This window comes from Panthera leo, chromosome E1 (genome assembly GCF_018350215.1).
Source record: "Panthera leo isolate Ple1 chromosome E1, P.leo_Ple1_pat1.1, whole genome shotgun sequence".
NCBI classification, from domain to species: Eukaryota; Metazoa; Chordata; class Mammalia; order Carnivora; family Felidae; genus Panthera; species Panthera leo.
In genome coordinates, this window is record NC_056692.1 from 34,462,082 (window position 1) to 34,483,305 (window position 21,224).

General features: G+C 38.2%; 1 protein-coding gene across 5 annotated transcripts in view; it reads left to right on the forward strand.

Moving 5' to 3' along the window:
- SPAG9 (sperm associated antigen 9) overlaps positions 1–21,224 on the forward strand; it is a 132,089-nt gene that overhangs the window by 55,579 nt on the left and 55,286 nt on the right. For 4 of the 5 annotated variants that reach the window (XM_042917270.1, XM_042917271.1, XM_042917273.1 and 1 more), the window contains 2 exons: positions 3,505–3,599; positions 9,163–9,313. In XM_042917270.1, coding sequence (XP_042773204.1) covers positions 3,505–3,599; positions 9,163–9,313 — 246 coding nt within the window. Of the gene's footprint in view, positions 1–3,504; positions 3,600–3,686; positions 4,479–9,162; positions 9,314–21,224 lie in introns of those variants that run through there. The other variant, XM_042917274.1, reaches the window with a different exon arrangement.

The window sequence follows — 21,224 nt, forward strand, 5'->3', positions numbered from 1 at the left end:
ATAGGGCCAGTGGACCCAATAGTAGATTATCTAAAGCATGTCTTCTTTTACTTTCTTACCTCTCTCTTCTGTCTGGCAGCACTGATCCTACCCTCCCACTCACTTTTTTTTTTTTTTTTTTTAAACAGAGCTATATTGTGAAGCCCTGTAATTAGAATCAAGATTTTTATGTGCAGTTTATTTTTTCTACTTTTTTGGTGCATTTACAGAATATAGTGCATATTTTATTTCAGATGTCAGGAAATGCTTTAGGGTGTGGGGTTTTCTTGTGGGTGTGAGGAAGAAAGAACAATGAGCTTACCGCCTGCCTAGGAAATTGACTAAAAGGGCAAATACAAAACCAGTCCTGTAATGCTTAACTTCTTAAGTCCACTGTGTCAGAGGGACCTGAGTTTTGGCCCTAAAGCCAACTAGCTAATGGCTGTTAGAACACAGTTGATCATTAACTAGGTGGTCAAATTGGTTGGGCAAGTTATTTTAACCATAAGTTGGAGTTTATAAAACTGTAATATTGTTGTGAGGATTAAATGAAACAGTAGCTGTAAATGCACTGACTGAGTTGTGCTCAATAAATGTTAGCTGCCATTTTGTTATTATTCTGTACTTTATACAGAATACCTAATATATCTGGGATATGTCATTTGAAGAAGGGGTCAGTCTTTTGAAGAAGGTTTAGAATTCAACATTATGTATAAACAAATAATTCAACATGGTATAAATGAAAAACTATTTAAATTTAATCATTTAAGATAAGAGTCAATCCATAGAATGGACTGTTTGAGGGCGGGGGTAGAATGGATTCTGTCTTTGCATTTATAATTTTTATTTTTCTATATTGAATAAATAGATTACTCTAAAGGCAGTCTAGGGGAGGTGTCTATTTTCATCATCTGAATGCTTAGGGAAACAGATTCTTTCATCTGAGTTAATCAGTTGCATATGATTACTCTCTGGTTTATAAGAATTCAACTTAGGTTTTCTAAAATCTTTTGAAAATTTAAGTTGTTACATATTTGGCCCAGTCATCACTTTGTTATATTAGTTTCATTTTTTTTCCTTAAAGTTCATTGTGATACAAAAAGAAAACAGTTCATTATTTCTGATGTGCTGACACAGAATCATAAACTGTATTTCTGCAAGTATGTTCCTTAAATGAGGTTAAAGAGAAAAATCTGTACATTTAAAATAGAAAAGGGGGTGCCTGGATGGCTCAGTCATTTGAATGTCTGACTACTGATTTCAGCTCAGGTCATGCTTGGGATTCTCTCTCTCTCCCCCTCTGCTGCTCCCTGACTTGTGCTCTCTCTCTAAAAAATAAAATGTTAAAAAATGGAAAGTGTGTTTAAATTTAAAACTTCAAAAATTGCTTTCAGGAGCGTTTGAGTAGCTCAGTTTAGTGTCCTACTCTTGATCTCGCTCAGGTCTTAATCTCAGGGTTATGAGTTCTAGCCCTGCTTTGGGCTCTGGATGGAACCTAATGTCTACTTAAAAAAAAAAATGCTTCCATATACCATATCCCTGTAATTCTACATTAATTTTTCTTTGCCCGAAATAATTCTTGTTTAGACTAGTCTTAATTGGGAAGCAGCTGATTAATTTCCTCAGTTTTTTTTCTTATTTGATCCCGCGAACCACAAGATCAGGACTTCAGCCAAAATCAAGAGTCGGATGCTCTAGTGACTAAGCCACCCAATTAATCCCTGATTAATTCTTTTATAATGTTTGACTTGACAGATTACTTGCTTAATTCATGCATCAGTTCGGCCTTTTGTTTATTTGAAGTAAATAACACTTTCAAGCTGATTTACATATTTCTTAATTTTTGTACATGCATGCCAAGTAAAAATTTCCCCATAAAACGTGCTTTTTAAAAATTTTGTAGATTTGGGGCATCTGGGTGGCTCAGTTGGGTGAACATCCAACTTTGCTCAGGTCATGATCTTGCCGTTTTTGAGTTTGAGCCCTGTGTTGGGCTCAGTGCTGACAGCTCAGAGCCTGGAGCCTTCTCAGATTCTGTCTCTCTCTCTCTCTCTCTCTCTCTCTCTCTCTCTCTCTCTGTCCCTCCCCCATTTTTTCTCTTTCTCTCCAAAATAAACATTAAAAAAAATCTAAACAGAAATTTTATAAATTTGTTCAAAATCTCATTTCTTTCAATAGTTATCCTTTTAATGTGCTACAGTGCATATTTTGTTATAGTTGAGATGAAATCCATGATCATAACAGCTAAAGTTTAGAAGCTTACAAAGCTGTTCCATGCTTTCAAGCATTCAAAGAACATTCAAATTTTAAGAATTCAAGGGATAGTCCTCAGAAAGACAGTAACCTTTTCTTGTTTACTTTTCAAATTTACATTCCTTTAGATTGCTAACATATCTTTTTTTTTCCTTTAAATTCATTTTTTCTTATAGCACATTAGTATCTAGCAAAGGCCTTTTGAGTTTATGATTAAAATTGCATTTTACATGTTATAATGCCAGATTTAGGATTCTTTTTAAAAATTTTTTCAAAGTGTATTTATTTTTGAGAGAGAGAGAGAGGGAGACTGTGCATGGGCAGAGAGGGAGAGAGAATCTCAAGCAGGCTCCACGCTGGCAGTGTGGAGCCCAAAACGGGACCTGATCTCAGGAACTGTGAGATCATGACCTGAGCTGAAATCAAGAGTTGGTTGCTTAACCAATGAGCCACTCAGGCACCCCAGATTTAGGTTTCTTAAAAGTGAAACTATAGATGACCAACAATTAAATAGAAATACTGGATTTCTTGGCAGTTTATATACTTGATACTCTTGAACATATTCAGTTGTCTATCTTATGGCTCCTTATCCAAGATTTAAAATCAAAATGCTGTGATTTTTCATTTACCTTGCTATTATTATAGATGATTACATCAAACAGTGATACCAATAAATTAACAATCAAACAAAAGAGAAAATATTTTAGCATCCTTTCAATGAAGTCTGTAAACACAAGAAATAAACATCCTGGTATTAAGTTAAATTAAATTAAATTACTTAATTAAATTAAATTGAAAGTGATAATACTCTGAGTTCTTTGTAAAATGGGAAAAGATCACCACATAAGGAAGGGTACAGTTTCTTCTCAAGTTTCACATTAATTTCTTTTTTGTTTCCCGGTTTAGTGCATGGATTTCTCAGATGCCCTCTATTATTTTTAATCAGTGATCTCTTATCACTGGCTCCACAATGTCTGTATCCTAACTTGTGGTATTTATGTCAAAATTATATCTTTTGGTAACATCACATATTAAAAAAAGGTTTTTGCTATGCTAAGCAACATGATGGCTACTTCTTTGGATAGCAGCATCCCTAAATGTAAGCATTTGCATATTCCTTTGCCATTAAAATTTTTTTCATACTTAATAATCTTTTACATAGAACTGTGGGTAGTCTGGTAAATAAGTTTCTACAAAAATGTTTCCCTTGTTGTTTTCATTCCAGATATTAGCCTTAAAATTTTGCATATTTTTTTTCTTTCTTCAAAATAGATGATCCATAATTATATGGAACACTTAGAAAGAACAAAACTTCATCAGCTCTCAGGGAGTGATCAACTAGAGTCCACAGCTCATAGTAGAATTAGGTAAGCTTTGTTAAACATTTTGCCTTGAGAAAAATCGAAATAATCTGTTTGTTTCTGTTTCTCTCTGTTCTTTAATCCTGGAACAATAGTTAGGCTGATTCAAAAAGCTCTCTACTATGGTTGGAATGCTATAGGAGAGAATAGCATAGAAAAATAGAAACAGCCCTCACTGTTGAAAAGGTAAATCGTGAGCCATACCATATAAGCAGCATATGCATACCGAGGTATTTTGATTGTTTTGTAATACTTAATGGAGATTATACTAGGTTTAAGTTTTTCTGATTCATGGGAGTGCTGAAAGATTTTCATTTCTCCTGTATAACTGGTTTAAAGTCCTTTTTGTGTACAGAGGCGTGTTTGAAAGGGTTAGACTGGTGTTTGATGGAGGAGTGTGAATAAATTATGTAGATCTCCCAAGCACTGTAGCCAATGAGCTAAGCCAGGACTCTGAGCGGAGAGGAAAATAGTTAATAGGCTGGCTGTCGCTCTAGATTGCTGCATAAATGCTAGGAGCAGCAGCTCTATGGTTGTGCGGTGGGGAGGGGAGAGCAGGATGACGTCATCGCTTCGGGGCTGCTGCAGGATGGAGTGGAAAGCTGCTGCTGATGGCATTGTTTTTGTGGCAGCAGCTGAATGACAGATCCTCACTACAAAGATATCCCTTTGGCCCCTGTGTAGGCCTCCTGGTTCGGGTGTTTCACCATGCCAGCACAGCGCCATGAGTCCTGGATGCATGCTGCTGTTTGTGTTTGGCTTTGTTGGCGGGGCGGTGGTCATTAATTCTGCTATCTTAGTATCTCTCTCTGTTTTGCTGCTTGTGCACTTTTCTATTTCTACCGGTGTGCCAGCTCTGACGCAGAACCTACCAAGGATACTCAGGTACTCTAGTCTCTCTTAGAAGCCCCTGTTTAGTTGGTTTTTCTCAAATTTTTAGCTTCACAGGTCTGCTTTGTAACCATTTCTGTTGCAGATTGAAACAATGGAAAATGGCCTGAAGCTAGGATTTCTGTTCTTATTTATAGTAATTTATAGGCCATCACCTAGGGACGCGGCTTTGTCTTTGGAAACCGCCGACTTACGAAAAGGATTTTCATAATTGTACTTATACACAAGTACAAGGTCAGTGTGGTCTTGTTTTAAGCAGTGTTCAGAGAGTAAAGGGAGAGCAAGAGTAAAACACCGGGTCCAAGTTTATACAGCCTCTGCGTTTAGCATATGAGCATTTAGGGGCAAATATCTCTTATGCTTAGACTTGTAGTCAATTAGACACAGGCTCTAGGTATTATTCTGTTCAGTTATCCTTTGACTGAAGAACATGCAGGCGTCAATTTTGCAGTTTTTGGTAATAACTCCCAGGACCGGACAATTTAAATATTTTCTTTCTAAAACAAAATATATTTTAAAGTGAAAGGATTTAAACCTTTTAAGGCCAGGAATGCGGCTTCCCTGCATTATTTACACATCAAAGTTGTGAAAGCTTTACAAAGCCTATTCACTATTGTTTTGTCAGATGGTGCCCTTTCTTTGTAGACTTGGGTGACAAATATCCGTGCCTGCTTGTGGGGGTAGTCATTAATCTCCAGAGCTTTGCTGCTGTTCACTCTCCTTTGCACCCTGTGAGAACCATCTTCTACATTTCAGATATTTAAGGGTTTGGTTGCCTTTTGTTTCCTAATTCATCACACCAAAAGCATCTGATTTGTTCAGATTTCTGCCTTGTGCGCGGTTTTAAATGAAGGCTCATGGTGTGTAGCTTTTATTATTTAAATGTTTCCTTAAAATTCTCAACTTCTAATTGTGGATTTAGATAAATTAAGATGAATTAAACTAGTAAATTCCCTCAATGTGTTCTTTATATTCATAGATCAGTTCATGTTTAATATTAAGGCCCAGAAATTAAAATTTCATCTGTGGTCTAAAATTAGATACTTGGTCATTTATTTTCTTTCCTCATTTTATAAAAATCAGAAGAGATCTAACTACTTTTATATGTTGAGTACATAAAAGATTTGTTTATATGTATATTTAGGCTTTTAGGAAGTTAAAAAGACCTTAACTCAAGAATATATAGAATATTGAAATAAGACTAATTTGAAAGGGCCGTCTTAGGTTTGGGTTCTGTCTGAGAAGGCAGTGCCGCGCAGTGGGCTTTGGAGCTGGGCTGCCTTGCCAATAAATGCTCTGCCACATGTGTGCTGTAGGACCCTTCTTACCCCCTTTGGATAGTTTTAAAAATTGTGAGATTATTGTTTTGTCTTCAGTCAGTTGCAAGATATTTAGTAAGCCAAACAAGTAAATAATTTGCAGTCACTTACACGTACCCCATCTGTAGCAGAACTATTTCCCAGAACTTTAGCTATTTTACTGATAAAATACCTTATGACTAAATTCAAACAGTTTCTTGATGCAAAAATTGCCGATGATCTGCTTGAATAAAGATATTAAAATCTTCAACATTAAAATTAAATTGTCAAGAAAATAGGTAGGTTCCAAGGAAGCTACATGCGCCTTGGAGGGCAACAGGTCTGATTCTGAGTCCCGCTTCTGTGGATCACTAGTGCCTCATGTCTCTGAGCATCACTTTTCCTAATTTGACAACTGGGAAATAATTCCTATTTTCTTATGAGGGTTAAATGAGATAATGTAGCCAGACCATCCTTCTTAGGGCTTGCCACATGATGAGTGTTGAACAATCCTTTAAAAATTTTATTTATGGTTATTTGTTTTAAATGTCTGTATAGCCAAAAAGCTGTTTCAAAACCTAATTGGGAATTTATACACAGCTAACATTTAAATAACCAACTGAGAAGCGGAAATATGGAACAAAGCCAGTTTTTAAAAGAATGTAACAAGGGTTCTGATAGTCAAAGATGGCTTTGTTTCTAGACCGTAATAGCATATGGAAACACCAGGCATTTAAACCTGTCACTTGATATTTTCCCACATTGTATCCCATTCTTTGGTTTCTTCTGTGAGTTTCACTGGAGCATTTAACGTGTAGAGTATTAAACACGCAACAAACATTCAACTTTCAGTGTTTTTTTAAAAGTAGGATTCTGATTGACTTGCATAATTGCATGTCCTTCCTCCACTTAACTCTCATATAACTTCTCAGTAAATAAGGAGAGAAGGCATGGATGTAGTAATATTTTTTCCAGAGTTGGAATCTTATAACCCAGATCGTCAGGTCTTGATCAGGTCTCTGAAGAAAAATGCCCTCCCTATAGAGCAGTTTCTAAATGATTAAGAAAAGCAATATAAACAGGTACAAATTCTACTGGTATTTTGGATTATAGGCTTAGTTAACAGGAGGGGAAAAGCAAAACTTGGATCTATAGCAGGCTCCTTCCTCCAGTTGTTTCTACTTTTACAGTACTTGCTATGTGTGAAAATGAAGTGCTGTCATTCGTATAGGAAGAGAAGTCTAACTAACGCCTGGCCTGTGTTTTGATTTCTGTTAGCAGTGTGATGGATTTGCATGAAGTCTGTATTATCTTCCTGGGTGGGTTAGAGAACTTTCCATTGAACTATCTGATTAAATTCACACCTTTTTGCTTAAGTTATTAAGATATGTTAAAAAATAAGTGAGTGGGGCGCCTGAGTGGCTTAGTCCGTTAAGCGTCCGACTTTGGCTCAGGTCACGATCTCATAGTTCTTGAGTTCGAGCCCTGCATCAGGTTCTGTGGTGACAGCTCAGAGCCTGGAGCTTGCTTTGGATTCTGTGTCTCGCTCTCTCTCTGTCCCTTCCCCACTCGTGCTCTGTCTCTCTCTGTCTCTCTCTCTCAAAAATAAATAAACATTAACCAAAAAAAAAAAAAAAAAAAGTAAGTCATCTATCTAAGTAGCACTTAGACCCTCAGATTTTTGGTTCCCAAAATATATTCTTCCCAAATTGAGGGATAAACATCAGGTTAACAACTTTTTATTTTGTCAGGTATGGACATTAAAACAAAATTTGCTTTCTAAACGTTGTCACCATCGTTTGATGAAAAGGGATTTTAAAATCAAGGAAGCAGAAAAGATGTAGAAAAAATCCATCATTCTCAGGAAGGACCAGGTTCTATGATATATGGAAATGTATATGTGTACAATATGGCCTATGTTATCCAATAAGGATATTATAAATAATGTCTCTTTTCACTACAGACTTATAAAAACTTTACTGCTGAGGCAGCAGTAGGGAATAACTGGTCTAAACAGAATAGCTGAGTAGTTAATTTCGTTTTTGTCGTTTGGATGTTCTGGAAGCTCATAGATTGTTTATAAACAAATTTGTTTTAAAATCTAGCCTTTTATTGTCCTCCCTACCTGCATTTGAATTTTCCCAAATCAAATGGGAAGAGTATTCCACATGTAAAGAAATGATCAATAAGTAATAGAGAAAAGTCCTGTTTTACTTTCTGGTGCACACACCTTTGACAAAATGCAGTCTCTCAATCCTTTTCCTTCATCCAGTCTTTAAGAAGGTGTTCTAGCAATTTTACTAATCCTTTGATTGTAGTTTGGAATGGAAGAGCATATATCCTTTGTGTTAAGTGAGGGCACATTTCAAGTGGCTTAAGTTTCTTGGTATAAAAATGAGTTTAGAGAATAACTTAGCAAAACGGAGTATTTTCCCGCTTTTATTTACAGCCTTAGTGTTTCTATTCTAATTTACATTCTTACCAGTAGAGGTATGAGTTCCAGGAGGCCCCAAACTTTTAGTGTCTCCTTTCTTGCCAGTTTCCACTCTTTTGAGTTAATGACCCAGGATGACCTCTTCCTAGGCTGGTTTCCACCCTATAAAAAGTCCTTTGATTTGTAATCTGCTATGCCTCACCAAAGGATGTGTTTCTAGTTGAAATTCTATTCTTATTAAAATTGTAACTCTTGTTCATTGAAATTTCCCACAAAGCACTGGAAACTCTACAGTCTTTTATAGAATTTTTTTGGCCTCCTTGTTTGGAAAAACTGACAATGGTTTTCTCATAAGTACTGTGATTGAAAGGAATGCATATACTGGTTCTGTAGAAAAATACCGCTTTCCTGCTGTTAAGGATTAAAACTCTCTTGAGTTCTTTTTATCAATTAATTGGTAGTCCTGGTTTAGATTATACACAGATTTTCCTCTAGGCAGAAAAGATGTACCCTGAAGAAGCTTGGGTAAGCATCTAGGTATGAGTTTGAGGATTTGGGAAGTCTAGAAGCAAGGCTTGTACTTCCTTCCAAAGGAGGAGGTTGGCAGTTTCCCGATGGCTAATGTAAGCGGGAATGAAAATTTAGTAGCTTTTGTTGCTATGAAACCAGACCACTGACTGCTTCCCGGGGAAGGAACTCATCAGTAACTTAGAAGGTTTCTTAAACTATTAGTTATTACTTTTCTTAATTAATTTCTTGGGGCTAATTTGAACTTCTGAGACTGTCCTTTCTCTTTAGTAAGTCTACTTACTTGTTTAGATAGGCAGACAGTATTTTTTAAGAGTTATTATTCCAAACCAGTGACAGCCCAGGCTTATTACTTATAGTCATGATAATTAAAATAAAAAATGAATGAATGCTTAATTTTTTCTCCCCTCTTCAATAGAAAAGAACGTCCTATATCATTAGGGATTTTCCCATTACCTGCTGGAGACGGATTGCTTACACCAGATACTCAGAAAGGTGGAGAGACCCCTGGATCAGAGCAATGGAAATTTCAGGATTTAAGTCAACCACGTTCTCATGCCAGCCTGAAGGTAAGCTTAATTTTGATGAAATCTTAATTTACATTGTGATGAAGTTTTGGGGTCATGGTTGGGGGGTGAACCAGAGCCGACAGCCAAGAAAAAATTCTTGAAGACGTCTTTGGTGCAAAAAGGTGATTTTATTATAGCATGGGGGCAGGACCTGTGCGCCGGAAGAGCTGCATTGGGGTTGTGGTGGGTAACCCATTACATACCCTCAGGTTGGGAGGGGGTCAGGGATAGAGCAAGTCGCGAAGGAATTTTGGAAGCAAGGTTTCCAGGACCTTGAGGGGCTAGATGTTGCTAAGGAAACACCATGTATTAATGTTTAGTAAAACCTCAGTCATGAGACCCTTCAGATGTATATTGGGGGCCCTAAGCTTGGAGTATGTTTGCCAGCATATATCTTGGGGGAGTTGAGATAAAGGACGTTTCCAAAGGAATTTTTATATGTTAAAATAGACTTACAGGTTCCTGAGAGGGGCGTCTGGATATTGTTAAGCCAAGATTCTCTTTTGCCCCTAGCAAAGTGTTATCATCATCCAGGCTCCTCCTAGAGGGAGATTATTCTGCCCATTTCAAGGACTTGTCAGTGGCCTGTAGGCAGTAAGGGAGTTTAATTTTTCATTTGCCTTAGTTTCCCACATCACCATGGCAAGCACTTAAACCCCTTTCCTTTGTTCTTGGGCAACCAGGAGCATCCGAGGAATATCACACATATTCCACCTGGTGGGGGGAGGGGGGACAGGGCAGGCTGGGGCAGGCAGGGGCAGGGAACTGTTAGCCTGTACTTTGCCCTTAGCTTGCCCTATGCTCCCTCAACACATTGTATAAACTTTCTAACCCAAATTAGAAGTGCTAGACAGCTGAAACATAGTAAAATGAAAGTTTGTATGCATTTTAGCTTGTAAAACTAATGCCTTTGTTTTAAATTAGCAATGAGTTCTTCCCAAAGAGTTAGTGTTTTACTGTTCCTTTCAGGTTATATAGGAAAACAAAGTCAAGCATTGTTATATCTTGATTAGTATACTAATGACATTAATAACCAAAATTTCTATTTGATTTAGGCTATTTTGATTTTTATTTGATCATATAAATTTTAGATGGGGTGACTAGTGAGTGTAATGTTTTTTAGAAATGAAAATCATTGGTGCTTGAAATCCTTGGTTCACTGTTGGAAGCTTCACAATTTAGTAGGGCTTCACTTTTTTTTTTTTTTTTTTTAATGTTTATTTATTTTTGAGAGAGAGAAAGAGCATGAACAGGGGAGGAGCAGAGAGATAGGGAGACAGAGAATCAGAAGCAAGCTCCAGGCTCTGAGCTGTTAGCACAGAGCCTGATGCAAGGCTGGAACTCACGGACCACGAGATCATGACCTGAGTCGAAGTCAGACATTTAACTGACTGAGCCACCCAGGCGCGCCTTCACTTTTTTTTCTAAACATGTTTTTTTCCCCTCAAAATCCTTCATAAAGCAATATTCAAAAGTGCATTGTGTTTAGCTAAAAGGCCTTGTGGTTAGTTATTATAGATTATATTCTTGACCAAGAACATATCAAATAAATTATAATTAATAATAAACTCTAAGAGGGGAGATATACTAATAGTTAAAAAATATATGAAGTTATATTTTGTACCTTACAAAGTGATATATTTTATAAAAATATGTATATATTATATATGTACATACATACATATACATATACATTATATATACATATATATTATATATATATGTATATATAATTTTTTTAATGTTTATTTTTGAGAGAGAGAGAGAGCACCCAAGTAAACAGGGGAGGGGCAGAGAGAGAGGGAGACACAGAATTTGAACAGACTCCAGGCTCTGAGCTGTCAGCACAGACCCTGATGTGGGGCTCAGACTCACAAACTTTGAGATCATGGCCTGGGTCGAAGTCAAACCCTTAACTGACTGAGCCACTCTGGCGTCCCTGGGTTATATATTTTTTATGTTTATTTATTTATTTTGAGAGAGAGAGAAAGAGGAGAAACCCAAGCAGTCTGTTCTATCAGTGCAGAGCCCGATGTGGGGCTCAAACTCACAAATCATGACCTCATGAGATCATGACCTGAACTGAAATCAAGAATCGGACATTTAACCAATTGAGCCACCCAGGCGCCCCCTGCGAATATTGATTCTAAAAGAACCTTGTTATATTATAAAATCTACTCTATAATAAAACAGATAGGCTACCTACAATGAATACAAATAAATTTCTTACATCTTATCTCCTGTTCTTTCTTCCCCCCCCCCCCCAAAGTACTTATCATGGTCTAAGTACTTTAAAGGTAACTCTGATACTTTTAAAATACTAAGCCATTTACTTATTTAGTATATTTCCCTCCACTTAAAATCCATGTGATTTAGTTACTACTGTATCTTTAGCATTTAGAAAAGTGCCTAGCACATAGTGCCCACTCAGAATGTGTTTGTTAAGTGAATTATTTGTTTTAGATGTTAGGAAGACTTTTTTTGGATAATATAAATGGTCTGTCAGCTCCAGTAAGTGGAGGTTTTGTGTTTTTTGTATTTTGTGTGGTTTGTTTTTTGGTTTTTGTAGGGGCATTTAGAATCATTCCATTGATCTTTGATATGTGCTCGAAACAGTAAGCAGTCAATAAATATTTGATAGCTTTTCTCCCACTGAAAAGTATTTTTAACAGTAAGACTGACTTCACCTTTTCCCCTTCTCTCTTCCGTATCGTTCAATTTATTAGAATCTAACCATGCGTATGCTTGGTGGCAGTCCACATCGATGCCTCTAGGAGACTCTCTAATTCTTCACTGCTACTCCACTCTAGCTTTTTTAAAGCATGCCTGTAGGTTTAATAGATCTTCCAGAACACCCCTCCCTCAATACACCTACTTACTGTGTCCCTTTCCCAAAACAAAATTAAGTAGGAGGGATACTTTTAGTACATCAAAAATATATACCATATGGTAACTATATTTTACTTATATTCCAAAAAGGAACCTTAAAGAAATGATGATTGTAATTCTCTTATTTATTTAATCCAGCAACATGCTGTGCCAGAACTTCACTGACAAGTTATAAACTGATTAACAGATTATTAATATGGACTTAAACCTGGGAGGGTTTTTTTTGTATCCTTCCTAGAGATACTAAGGCAAGTATTTCCCATAGAGTTTCTAGAATAAAATCCTATCTCTTTCTACTCTGGACACAGAGCCTCTAAATGATATAAAGGTCTCAACTAATAATTTCCAGGAGTGAAGTGGTACATTACAAAATAACAAAAGTCTAGTTTCTAAAGTTTGTCTAATAATTAGAACATACTTTGTTATTTACCTAGGCCCTTGTCATAAGCCAGACGGCTTTCTCTAACTTTACAAAAGGCTAGGAGTTGGGTTGAGGAGTTTAGAATTTTTTTTAACATTTATTTATTACTGAGAGACAGAGACAGAGCCTGAGCATGGGAGGGGCAGAGAGAGGGGGAGACACAGAATCCGAAGCAGGCTCCAGGCTCTGAGCTGCCAGCACAGAGCCTGACGCGGGGCTCGAACTCACAAACCGTGAGATCATGACCCGAGCTGGAGTCGAACGCTTAACCGACTGAGCCACCTGGGTTTAGGAGTTTTAATGATGGACCACTGGTCTTGGTGTCCATGTATGACAGGAAGTGGGCTAGGCTATCTCTGATTTAAAGTTTTCTACAACTTTCATTTCTCTGAGAACTTTGGGGATGACCTAGCTGGATTTAGGGTATGCTCTGCCATTGTGAACAAGAAATTGAAGGTGAGAATTATAATTAATATTAATTTTACTAAACAGTTTTCTCTGAAGTAACGTTAAAGTAAAAATGTTCTGTGAGAAAACCACATGATGGGTTATAACCAAGGAACATATAGGTTCCTATAGGAAGCTTCGTGGCAGAAGAATGGCAGTACGGGGGGGTTGCCAATGATTCTAACATTACGGACCTTCTTTGTTGCTGTATTGCACAGTTCGTACCGCCAGAGAATTGTAGTCAATAAGGTTGTATCTTCAGAGGCGCTTGCGTTGCTCAGTTGGTTAAGCGGCCCACTTTGGCTCAGGTCATGATCTCACGGTTCATGGGTTTGAGCCCTGCGTTGAGCTCTGTGCTGACAGTGCAGAGCCTGCTTGGGATTCTCTCTCTCTGCCCCTCCCCTGCTTGTGCTCACGTGCATGGTCTCTCAAAGTAAATAAATAAACTTAAAAACAATAAGGTTGTATCTTCAGGTACTAGAAGATCTTTCAGGAATGATGCATCCAGAAAAATGTTTAAGTTGCCCTTAAAAAGTGTTTGTACATGTTATTCCTTCATGTATCGTATTCTTGTAGGAGAGATTAACAAATAAATGAAGTAACAGATTTCAAGTATTGTGATTTACTGTCTTGTGTGTGTGATATACTGTTTTGAGAAAGCAAGGTGTAAGGGGCTAAAAAGTAATTAGTGGGGAAGGGTGTTTACTTAGGAAGGCCTCTTGGAGGAGGTGATTTGCATCCTGACGGGAGGGATGTACGGGTGTACAGAACAGTCTAGAGGAATACATGTTTCAGGATGACCAAATAGCATCTGTAAAGGCTCTGAGGCAGGGACAAACTGGCATGTTTGAGGAATGGTTTTCACTTCTCTTCTCTGAGACTTTTTGTTTTAACTACTGTGTTGACTTAACCCTTTTGTAAGGGTTACCCAGAACATCCATCTTTACAAATATAAGGGGAAATTCTCATTCCCACCCTACCTTGTAGCAGCATTGACACACTCAAATACTTTGAACTTCTTGAAATGCTTTCTTCCCTTTGCTTCCAGGACACCCCCTCCCCTGGTGGCTCCTGGACCTCTAAGTGTTGGAGTTCCCCAGAGCTTAAAGCTCAGCCCTCCTCTCTACATAATCTGGGTAGCTCAAGTCCCATGTCTGTAAATGCCCTCCACACGTCTGTTCACAGATTTGAATCTCCGGCCCTCAAGCCTTTCCTGAACTGCTGCATCCAGTTGCTTTCTTTTATAATTTTCCCACATATATATTTCTGACCTGCTTAGGTTACCCCCAGTAGAAATAGCCTTCTTTGAAGGCCAATCAAAATGCCACAGTTTATGCAAAGCCTCACCTGACACCCTGTTAATGACCCTCAGATCTAGTTTAGAGATCAGTTCAAGGCAGAAGTTTATATTGCATCATTAACAGACATTTCTTCCTGGAAGTGCTTCTAGTGAAATAGGTCAGAAGCAACTTGTGTTGAATCACCTAAGCTGTTCTGCTAAAAATGTATTATAGGGGCACCTGGGTGGCTCAGCTGGTTCAGCGTTGGGCTGTTGGTTTCAGCTCAAGTCATGATCTCACAGTTCAAGGATTCGAGCCCCGAGTCAGACTCTGTGCTGATAGCACAGAGCCTGCTTGAGATTCCCTCTGTCTCCTTCTCTTTCTGACCAACCCCCCCCCCCCCACGCTTGTGCATGCTCTCTTTCTCTTTCAAAATAAATGAACTTAAATAAATAGGTAAGTAAGTAAATAAAGTATTGTTAAAGTGCTAAGTCTGGGAATGGGCAAAAAATGTTACGGTAGGGTTGTTCATCCAACTGAATTATATTCACCAACAAGCTGCAAAGAAAGAAGGCTTGGAGACCAAAAGACCAAGAATAACCCAAGACAGTCCTGAAGAAGAACAATAAAAACACTAACCTGCCCTACTAGATATCAAGACTTACTATAAAGCTGTAATTATTTATATTTTGTAGTATTGCATCATCTGCCCTTCCTGTGTCCTTTCTGCACAATTTAGTGCTAAAGCTGGTAGTTAGGGCAGAGCAGTATGAAGCACCATAGGGTGAAGTGGGGTGGGGGTTGGGCAGTATGTAACCCACACAAGCTTGGGAGTATATCATGAGGGAATAACCTAGTGGAGAGAGGTGCCAGGGCCCTGGCAGCGTGAAGGACATCCATGCAAAGGGGCAGGCTGGCTTTGGGTGTCAGATCTTAAACAGGGTGACAAAGACCTCCCCAAGAAAGACACCCTAGGCATAGGGTGTGAGAGCCTGAGCAGGTGAGGAAGGCAGCATCCACATAGAGTGGGGATGGGGGAAATCTGGACTGGAGACTCAGAAGATGTATGTGGAGAGAAGGACACTGGCTGGAAGTGGCAAGAAAGAGAGACCGCAAAAGATTGTGGCCCTGGAAGTCAAAGGATGAGAGGGCTTTAGAATGGAAGCAGTCGTTAGCAGGCTCAGCTGGTGTGGAGACGTCATGTAGGATGAAGATCGAATTTGTAGGTGTAGGTTTGAGCAGTTTGAGTTGCAGGGCCAGTAACAGGAGTGAATGTTGAAGTCAAGAAAAGAGGAACAAGAAAGTGTCAGGGACTCAAAACAGGTAGTTGTAATGGGAAGAGGGAAAAGGACAATGTGAGTTGCCTGAGCAGTGGAGGGGGTGGGAGGGAAGGTACTCTTAGTATGGGAGGGACCTTGTTGCTTGTGTACTTAGAAGGGTCCAGTAGAAAGAGAAATTGAAAACAAAGTAGTGAAGGAAGATCATTGATTTATCAGAATCCTGGAGGAAGGGCGGAGGCGAAGGGTTCACATATCCTGGCTATAATTAAAATCTACTTTGATGGGACACCCCAGTTTTTCCTAGTCCTTTGCTATTATAAACAATGCTGTAGTGAATAACCTTACACATAATTTTATGCTTGTATTTATGATTCCTGTAAGTGGGATTGCTGGATCAAAACATACATTTAAAATTTTGATAGACATTGCCAAACTGCCTGCCAAGAGCCCTTTGTCCTCTCACTGGTGATGTATCGTACGAGTTCTTTACTGTTGGACACATTTCGAGTTCAGACATCCCTTCCTTACGCACAGCTATGGAAAGAGAGAGAATGAGGTATTTAAAGAATCCTGTACTGTACATAATGTTTTCATGCTGTTTTCTAGCATATACTCCCCCCCCCCCCCCCCCCACCAAATATCTTTTTCTTCAAAGAGTATCCCAGGTTGGTGATTGTTAGTGGAATATGACGTTTAGAATTGAGAAAAACAATTTCAAATAAAAAGCAATTGGAGGGGGACCTACTTGTCAAAAGTTTAAGAGTTCTTTTAAAACCATATGACTTGAAATACTTTTGGACTGCTGTGAAAAGCTCTTGTTAGCAGGGTTTGGTATGTGAAGCCAGCCAGTGGTCAGTGTGTGGCTGCATTCTTCAGGGGATGTGCTTAGCATACAGAACAGGAAGTGGTAACAGAGCCAGCATTCTTGTGCAGAAGAATCTTCCATCCTCCTCCATTTGTGGTTGACCATTTAGTTCCTATTTCTTCACTTTTTCCAAACTTGAATTTGTATAGTAGTTGAACCTTATCCTGTAATCTTTTGTGATTAAAGATTCCTACTATAAAATGTGTGTAGTTAAAAATATCTAAACAGTTAAAGGGCTCAGTTTTTTTTTTAACTTCTCATTTTGAAATATTTTAGACTTTCAGAAAAATTGCTAAAGCAGTACAGAATTCCTGGTTACCCATCACTCATCATCAAGTGTTAACTAACCATAGTATATACAGTTATTAAAACAGACAGTTGAATGGGTACAATATCATTAGCTAAACTGTAGACTTATATTAGGATTTTGCCAGTTTTTCCACTACTGTCTTCTGGTTCAGGATCCAGTCCAGCATCCCACCTTGCACTGAGTTAAGTGTCCCCAGTCTCTTCCAACATGTGACAGTTCGTCAGTCTTGACCTTGAGGCGTGAAGAGTATTGGTTAATTATATTGTAAAATGTCCCACGGTTTGAGCTTCTCTGGTGATTTTTCGTGATTAGATTGAGGTTATACGTTTTGACAAGAATGCTGCAGAAGCAGTGTGCCTTAGTGGTGACTACTAACTTAGATTGCTTGGTGTAGCTGGTATGTGTTGGCTTTCTCCACCGTCGTTGCTGTTTTTCCCTTTATAGTTCATAAGTGTCTTGGGGGATCTCCTCGGAGACTGTGCAAATATCCCGTTTCTCTTCAAACTTTCAGCTACTTATTTTAGTATCCGTCACTGGATCTTACAGTCATTACTGTAGTGATCCAATGCTTATTTTCTGTTTTCTTCATCCATTCTACATTAACTTTAATTCTTCTGTGAGGGTGAGCCCCTTCCTCCCTTCTGCCTGCCTGCCTTCCTTCCTTCCTTCCTTCCTTCCTTCCTTCCTTCCTTCCTTCCTTGAACTCACGGATATTTATTTTATTCTGTAGGTTATCTAGTGGTATCATTTATTTTGTTGCTCAAATTGTTACAGCTTTAGAATTGGGGAGCTTTTTTCAGGTTGACTTATGTATCTTTCACTTCCTTTCTGGCACCAGCAGATGCCCCCCGCTCTTTTATTTTTCTGTGTCCCCTCACTACAGTTCACTGCTGCTCAGGGATTGAATGTGCTTGTTGATTGAAACGTGATTGCCTGTAGCATTTCTTTGATGCTTATGTTGTGTTTTTCCATTTGTTTACACTATATATTACCTCCTTTTGGATTTTTGTAGTAGCGTTTAGAATAGGGTAAAATAAAATACAATTTTAAGAAAAATGGATTATATGTTGTAATATTTCATGATTTTGCTTGTGACAAAGGATAAGGAATTTCTTCTGTAACTTCATTTATTGTATATAAGCTTTTTTCCTCACATATATCCTCATATGATAAGTTCAGGAACCAGCCACAGCTGATGGTTGGGGTTCGAAGAGAATAAAAGATGGAAAATTTACTGCTTTTAATCTTCAGTACTTTCTCCCTATTTATTAATTAATTAATTTATTTATTCATCCATCCATTCCTTCGTCTTTACTGAGGTACAACTGACAAAATTGTAAGGTATATACGTTCTCCCCCTTTAAAATCTTGCTTGGAGAGGGGCGCCTGGGTGGCTCAGTTGGTTAAGTGACTGACTTCGGCTTAGGTCATCATCTCACGGTTCGTGGGTTCTAGCCCCGCATCGGGCTCTGTGCTGACAGCTCAGAGCCTGGAGCCTGCTTCAGATTCTGTGTCTCTTTCTTTTCTCTGTCCTTTGCCAGCATGTGCCCTATCTCACTCTGTCTCTCAACAATAAATAGATGTAAAAAAATAAGTAACTAAAATCTTGCTTGAGAAGGGAAAATGGAATTAGTTCCTTCTTAGTGGGTGTTTGAAGTGAGATTTTTTTTCTTTTTGGCATACTTACTGGGTAGTGTGTTGACCAAGGTGCTAATGTATGTTGAGAATGAAAATTGGTAAAAATATAAATAAAACCATTTGAAAATTATGGTTTTTTAAAGCTTGCATCAAAGATGGCTTCTTTTGAAGTAATTGGCACTTAAGTATTTATTATATTCTTATTGATATTTAATGTTTAGACAAGCTTTTAGAATAGGAAAAATAACTAATAATTTCATGTTGAAAACTGAGTACTTTGCTTTTTGTGTTAAAAAGTATTTATTGGGTGCCTGGGTGGCTCAGTTGGTTAAGTGTTCGAACTCGGCTCAGGTCATGATCTCACGGTTTGTGGATTTGAGCCCCACATCAGGCTCTGTGCTGGCAGCTCAGAGCCTGGAGCCTGCTTCAGATTCTGTCTGTCTGTCTGTCTGTCTGTCTCTCTCTCTCTCTCTCAAAAATAAATAAACATTAAAATCTAAAAAAAAAAGTATTTATTTAGTGCCCACTATACCAGATACTAGAAATATTATTAAGGTGCTCTCTGTGTCCAAATATTTTATAAAACAGTATTCATAATTTTTTAATATTAACTCAATTTCCCAATTTTAAATAATATTGAAGAATCTAGACTAAAATTTCTCCAAGCCTAAATTCCCTACTTTTCTGTAGTCATTGTGAATCGTTGGCATATCTGTCCTTAGACCTTTTTCTTTTATATATGCACATAGATAATAAATACTTATAATATCTTTGTAAGATAAATGGCTATATACTCTTAAGTATTTTCCTGTAGTTTGCTGTTTGTTTTTTATTAAAAAATGTGTGTTCACAGTTTTTCCATTTTGATAAAGAGCCACCCAAAGCCCCCCCCCCACCCCACCCCCCTGCCAGCTTTTGATAAATTGAACAGTTGAGAAGGGTTAAAGATGATGATGACCCAGAGTCAAAGATCATATAACAAACATTGAAAGGCAGTGTGTTTTTTATAAAGTGAATCATGCCTTGATAATCTATGGCTTTTTGAGAGAATTAACAGAGAGCTAGCAGCCGTATTTTAGGCTTTGAAAAACACTTTGATGAATTTCCAGACCAAGAATATTTAAAGCTTATGGTTGCTTTGTGTTTGAGAGAAACACTTGTCTCATAGAGGGCAAATGTAGAGATAGAAACAAAGAAAATGAACAAATAGTTGTTTTTGTGAAAAAGGATTTCAATCTTGGTCACCCTTCGATTATTAGTGATATCTAACAGTTCCAGATATGGCAGTGGGGTGAGAGGAGGGTGCAGTAAACATTTCCAAGTGTACTGGAATGTTTTGCATGTTAAATATGCAAGATGATTAGAATAGATTTCAGGAGGGTTTCAGAGTTGTGTGAAAAGACGAAAGGATTAAATGGTGTGCCATTTATTGGTAAAGAGTTAGGTAAGACATGATCCAAGTGCTGATTTCTGAGCCATGATTATCTTTTAAACTAGAGGCTTAAGGAGGTGTTTTTAAATCAAATTAAAACAAAGCCCCAAACCCTCATTTTAACAGAGTAGATTATGGAGCACCTGGGTGGCTCGTTCGGTTAAGCATCCAACTTTGGCTCAGGTCATGCTCTTGTGGTTCATGAGTTCGAGTCCCACATCAGGTTCTCAGCACAGAGCTGGCTGTGGATCCACTGTGGATCCTGTGTCCCCCTCTTTCTTTGTCCCTCCCCTGCTCGCTTGCTCTCTCTCTCTCAAAAATAAGTAAACATTAAAAAAAAAAAAAAGCCCCAAACAACAACAACAACAACAACAACAACAACAACAACAACAACAGGTTACAGAGATCTTATTATCCTGAGAGGTAGAGCAAGCCAGATATACCCAGTAAATACATGATCTTGTTATCTCTTGTATAATATTTCCTTCTTCCCAGGAGTGTTCCTGAACCTCTGAAGGCTGTAGAACAGGATGTGAGAATGGTGTTTCAGATCACTTTACAGAAAGTAAACAAAAGTGATTAACTATTGGTTATTTACTCATCTGCTGTTCTCAAGACTACTGATGTTTTTCACTGAAATACAGGAGAAAATTATATTTCCTCCCCAGTGGTTGCTAGGGCTTTATTGTAATCTATAAATGATTCCTCCCCTAAAGCCAGCATTTTAAAATAAAGGAGAGAAAATATAAGTAAATCCTATGGAAATTCAGCCTATTTCCATCTATCCATTTCCTAGGTAAGAAACATACAGATACCCCTGTACAAATTTGCAGATGCCTTCTTCGGGACAGAATGAACATAACTTGTATGTATCCTGGAGACTGCCCCAGCGTGTCATTTTCCCATGGGCTGCCTCCCTAGTTGAGCAGATTTCTTTAGCTTCAATCAGGGCACCATTCGGCTTTATTGACTAAACAACTGTTGTGAGCCTTCTTCACGTCAGTCTTGATACGCTGGGCACTGGGGATAGGATAGGACAACAAATAAGATTCTCTGCTACTCACTACTCACCCAGGTCCATGGAAGCCCTTCATCTCTCAGTGACAGTGAAACAGCGCCCCCTTTGTTCAGAAATATCCTCAGGGCCAGGACATTCATACCTCTCCTTTAGTAATCAGAATTTTCTTAAACCCAAAGTATAATTAACATCTAGAGTTAGTCCATCTAACTGTATCTAGAGTTAAGGTCCTCAGTGTTTCTTTGGGTCACACACTCCTTTAAGAATCAAAGTTATGAAACTTTCCAGAAAATAAATGTACACACAGAATTTTGTGTTTCTCTTATGCCAT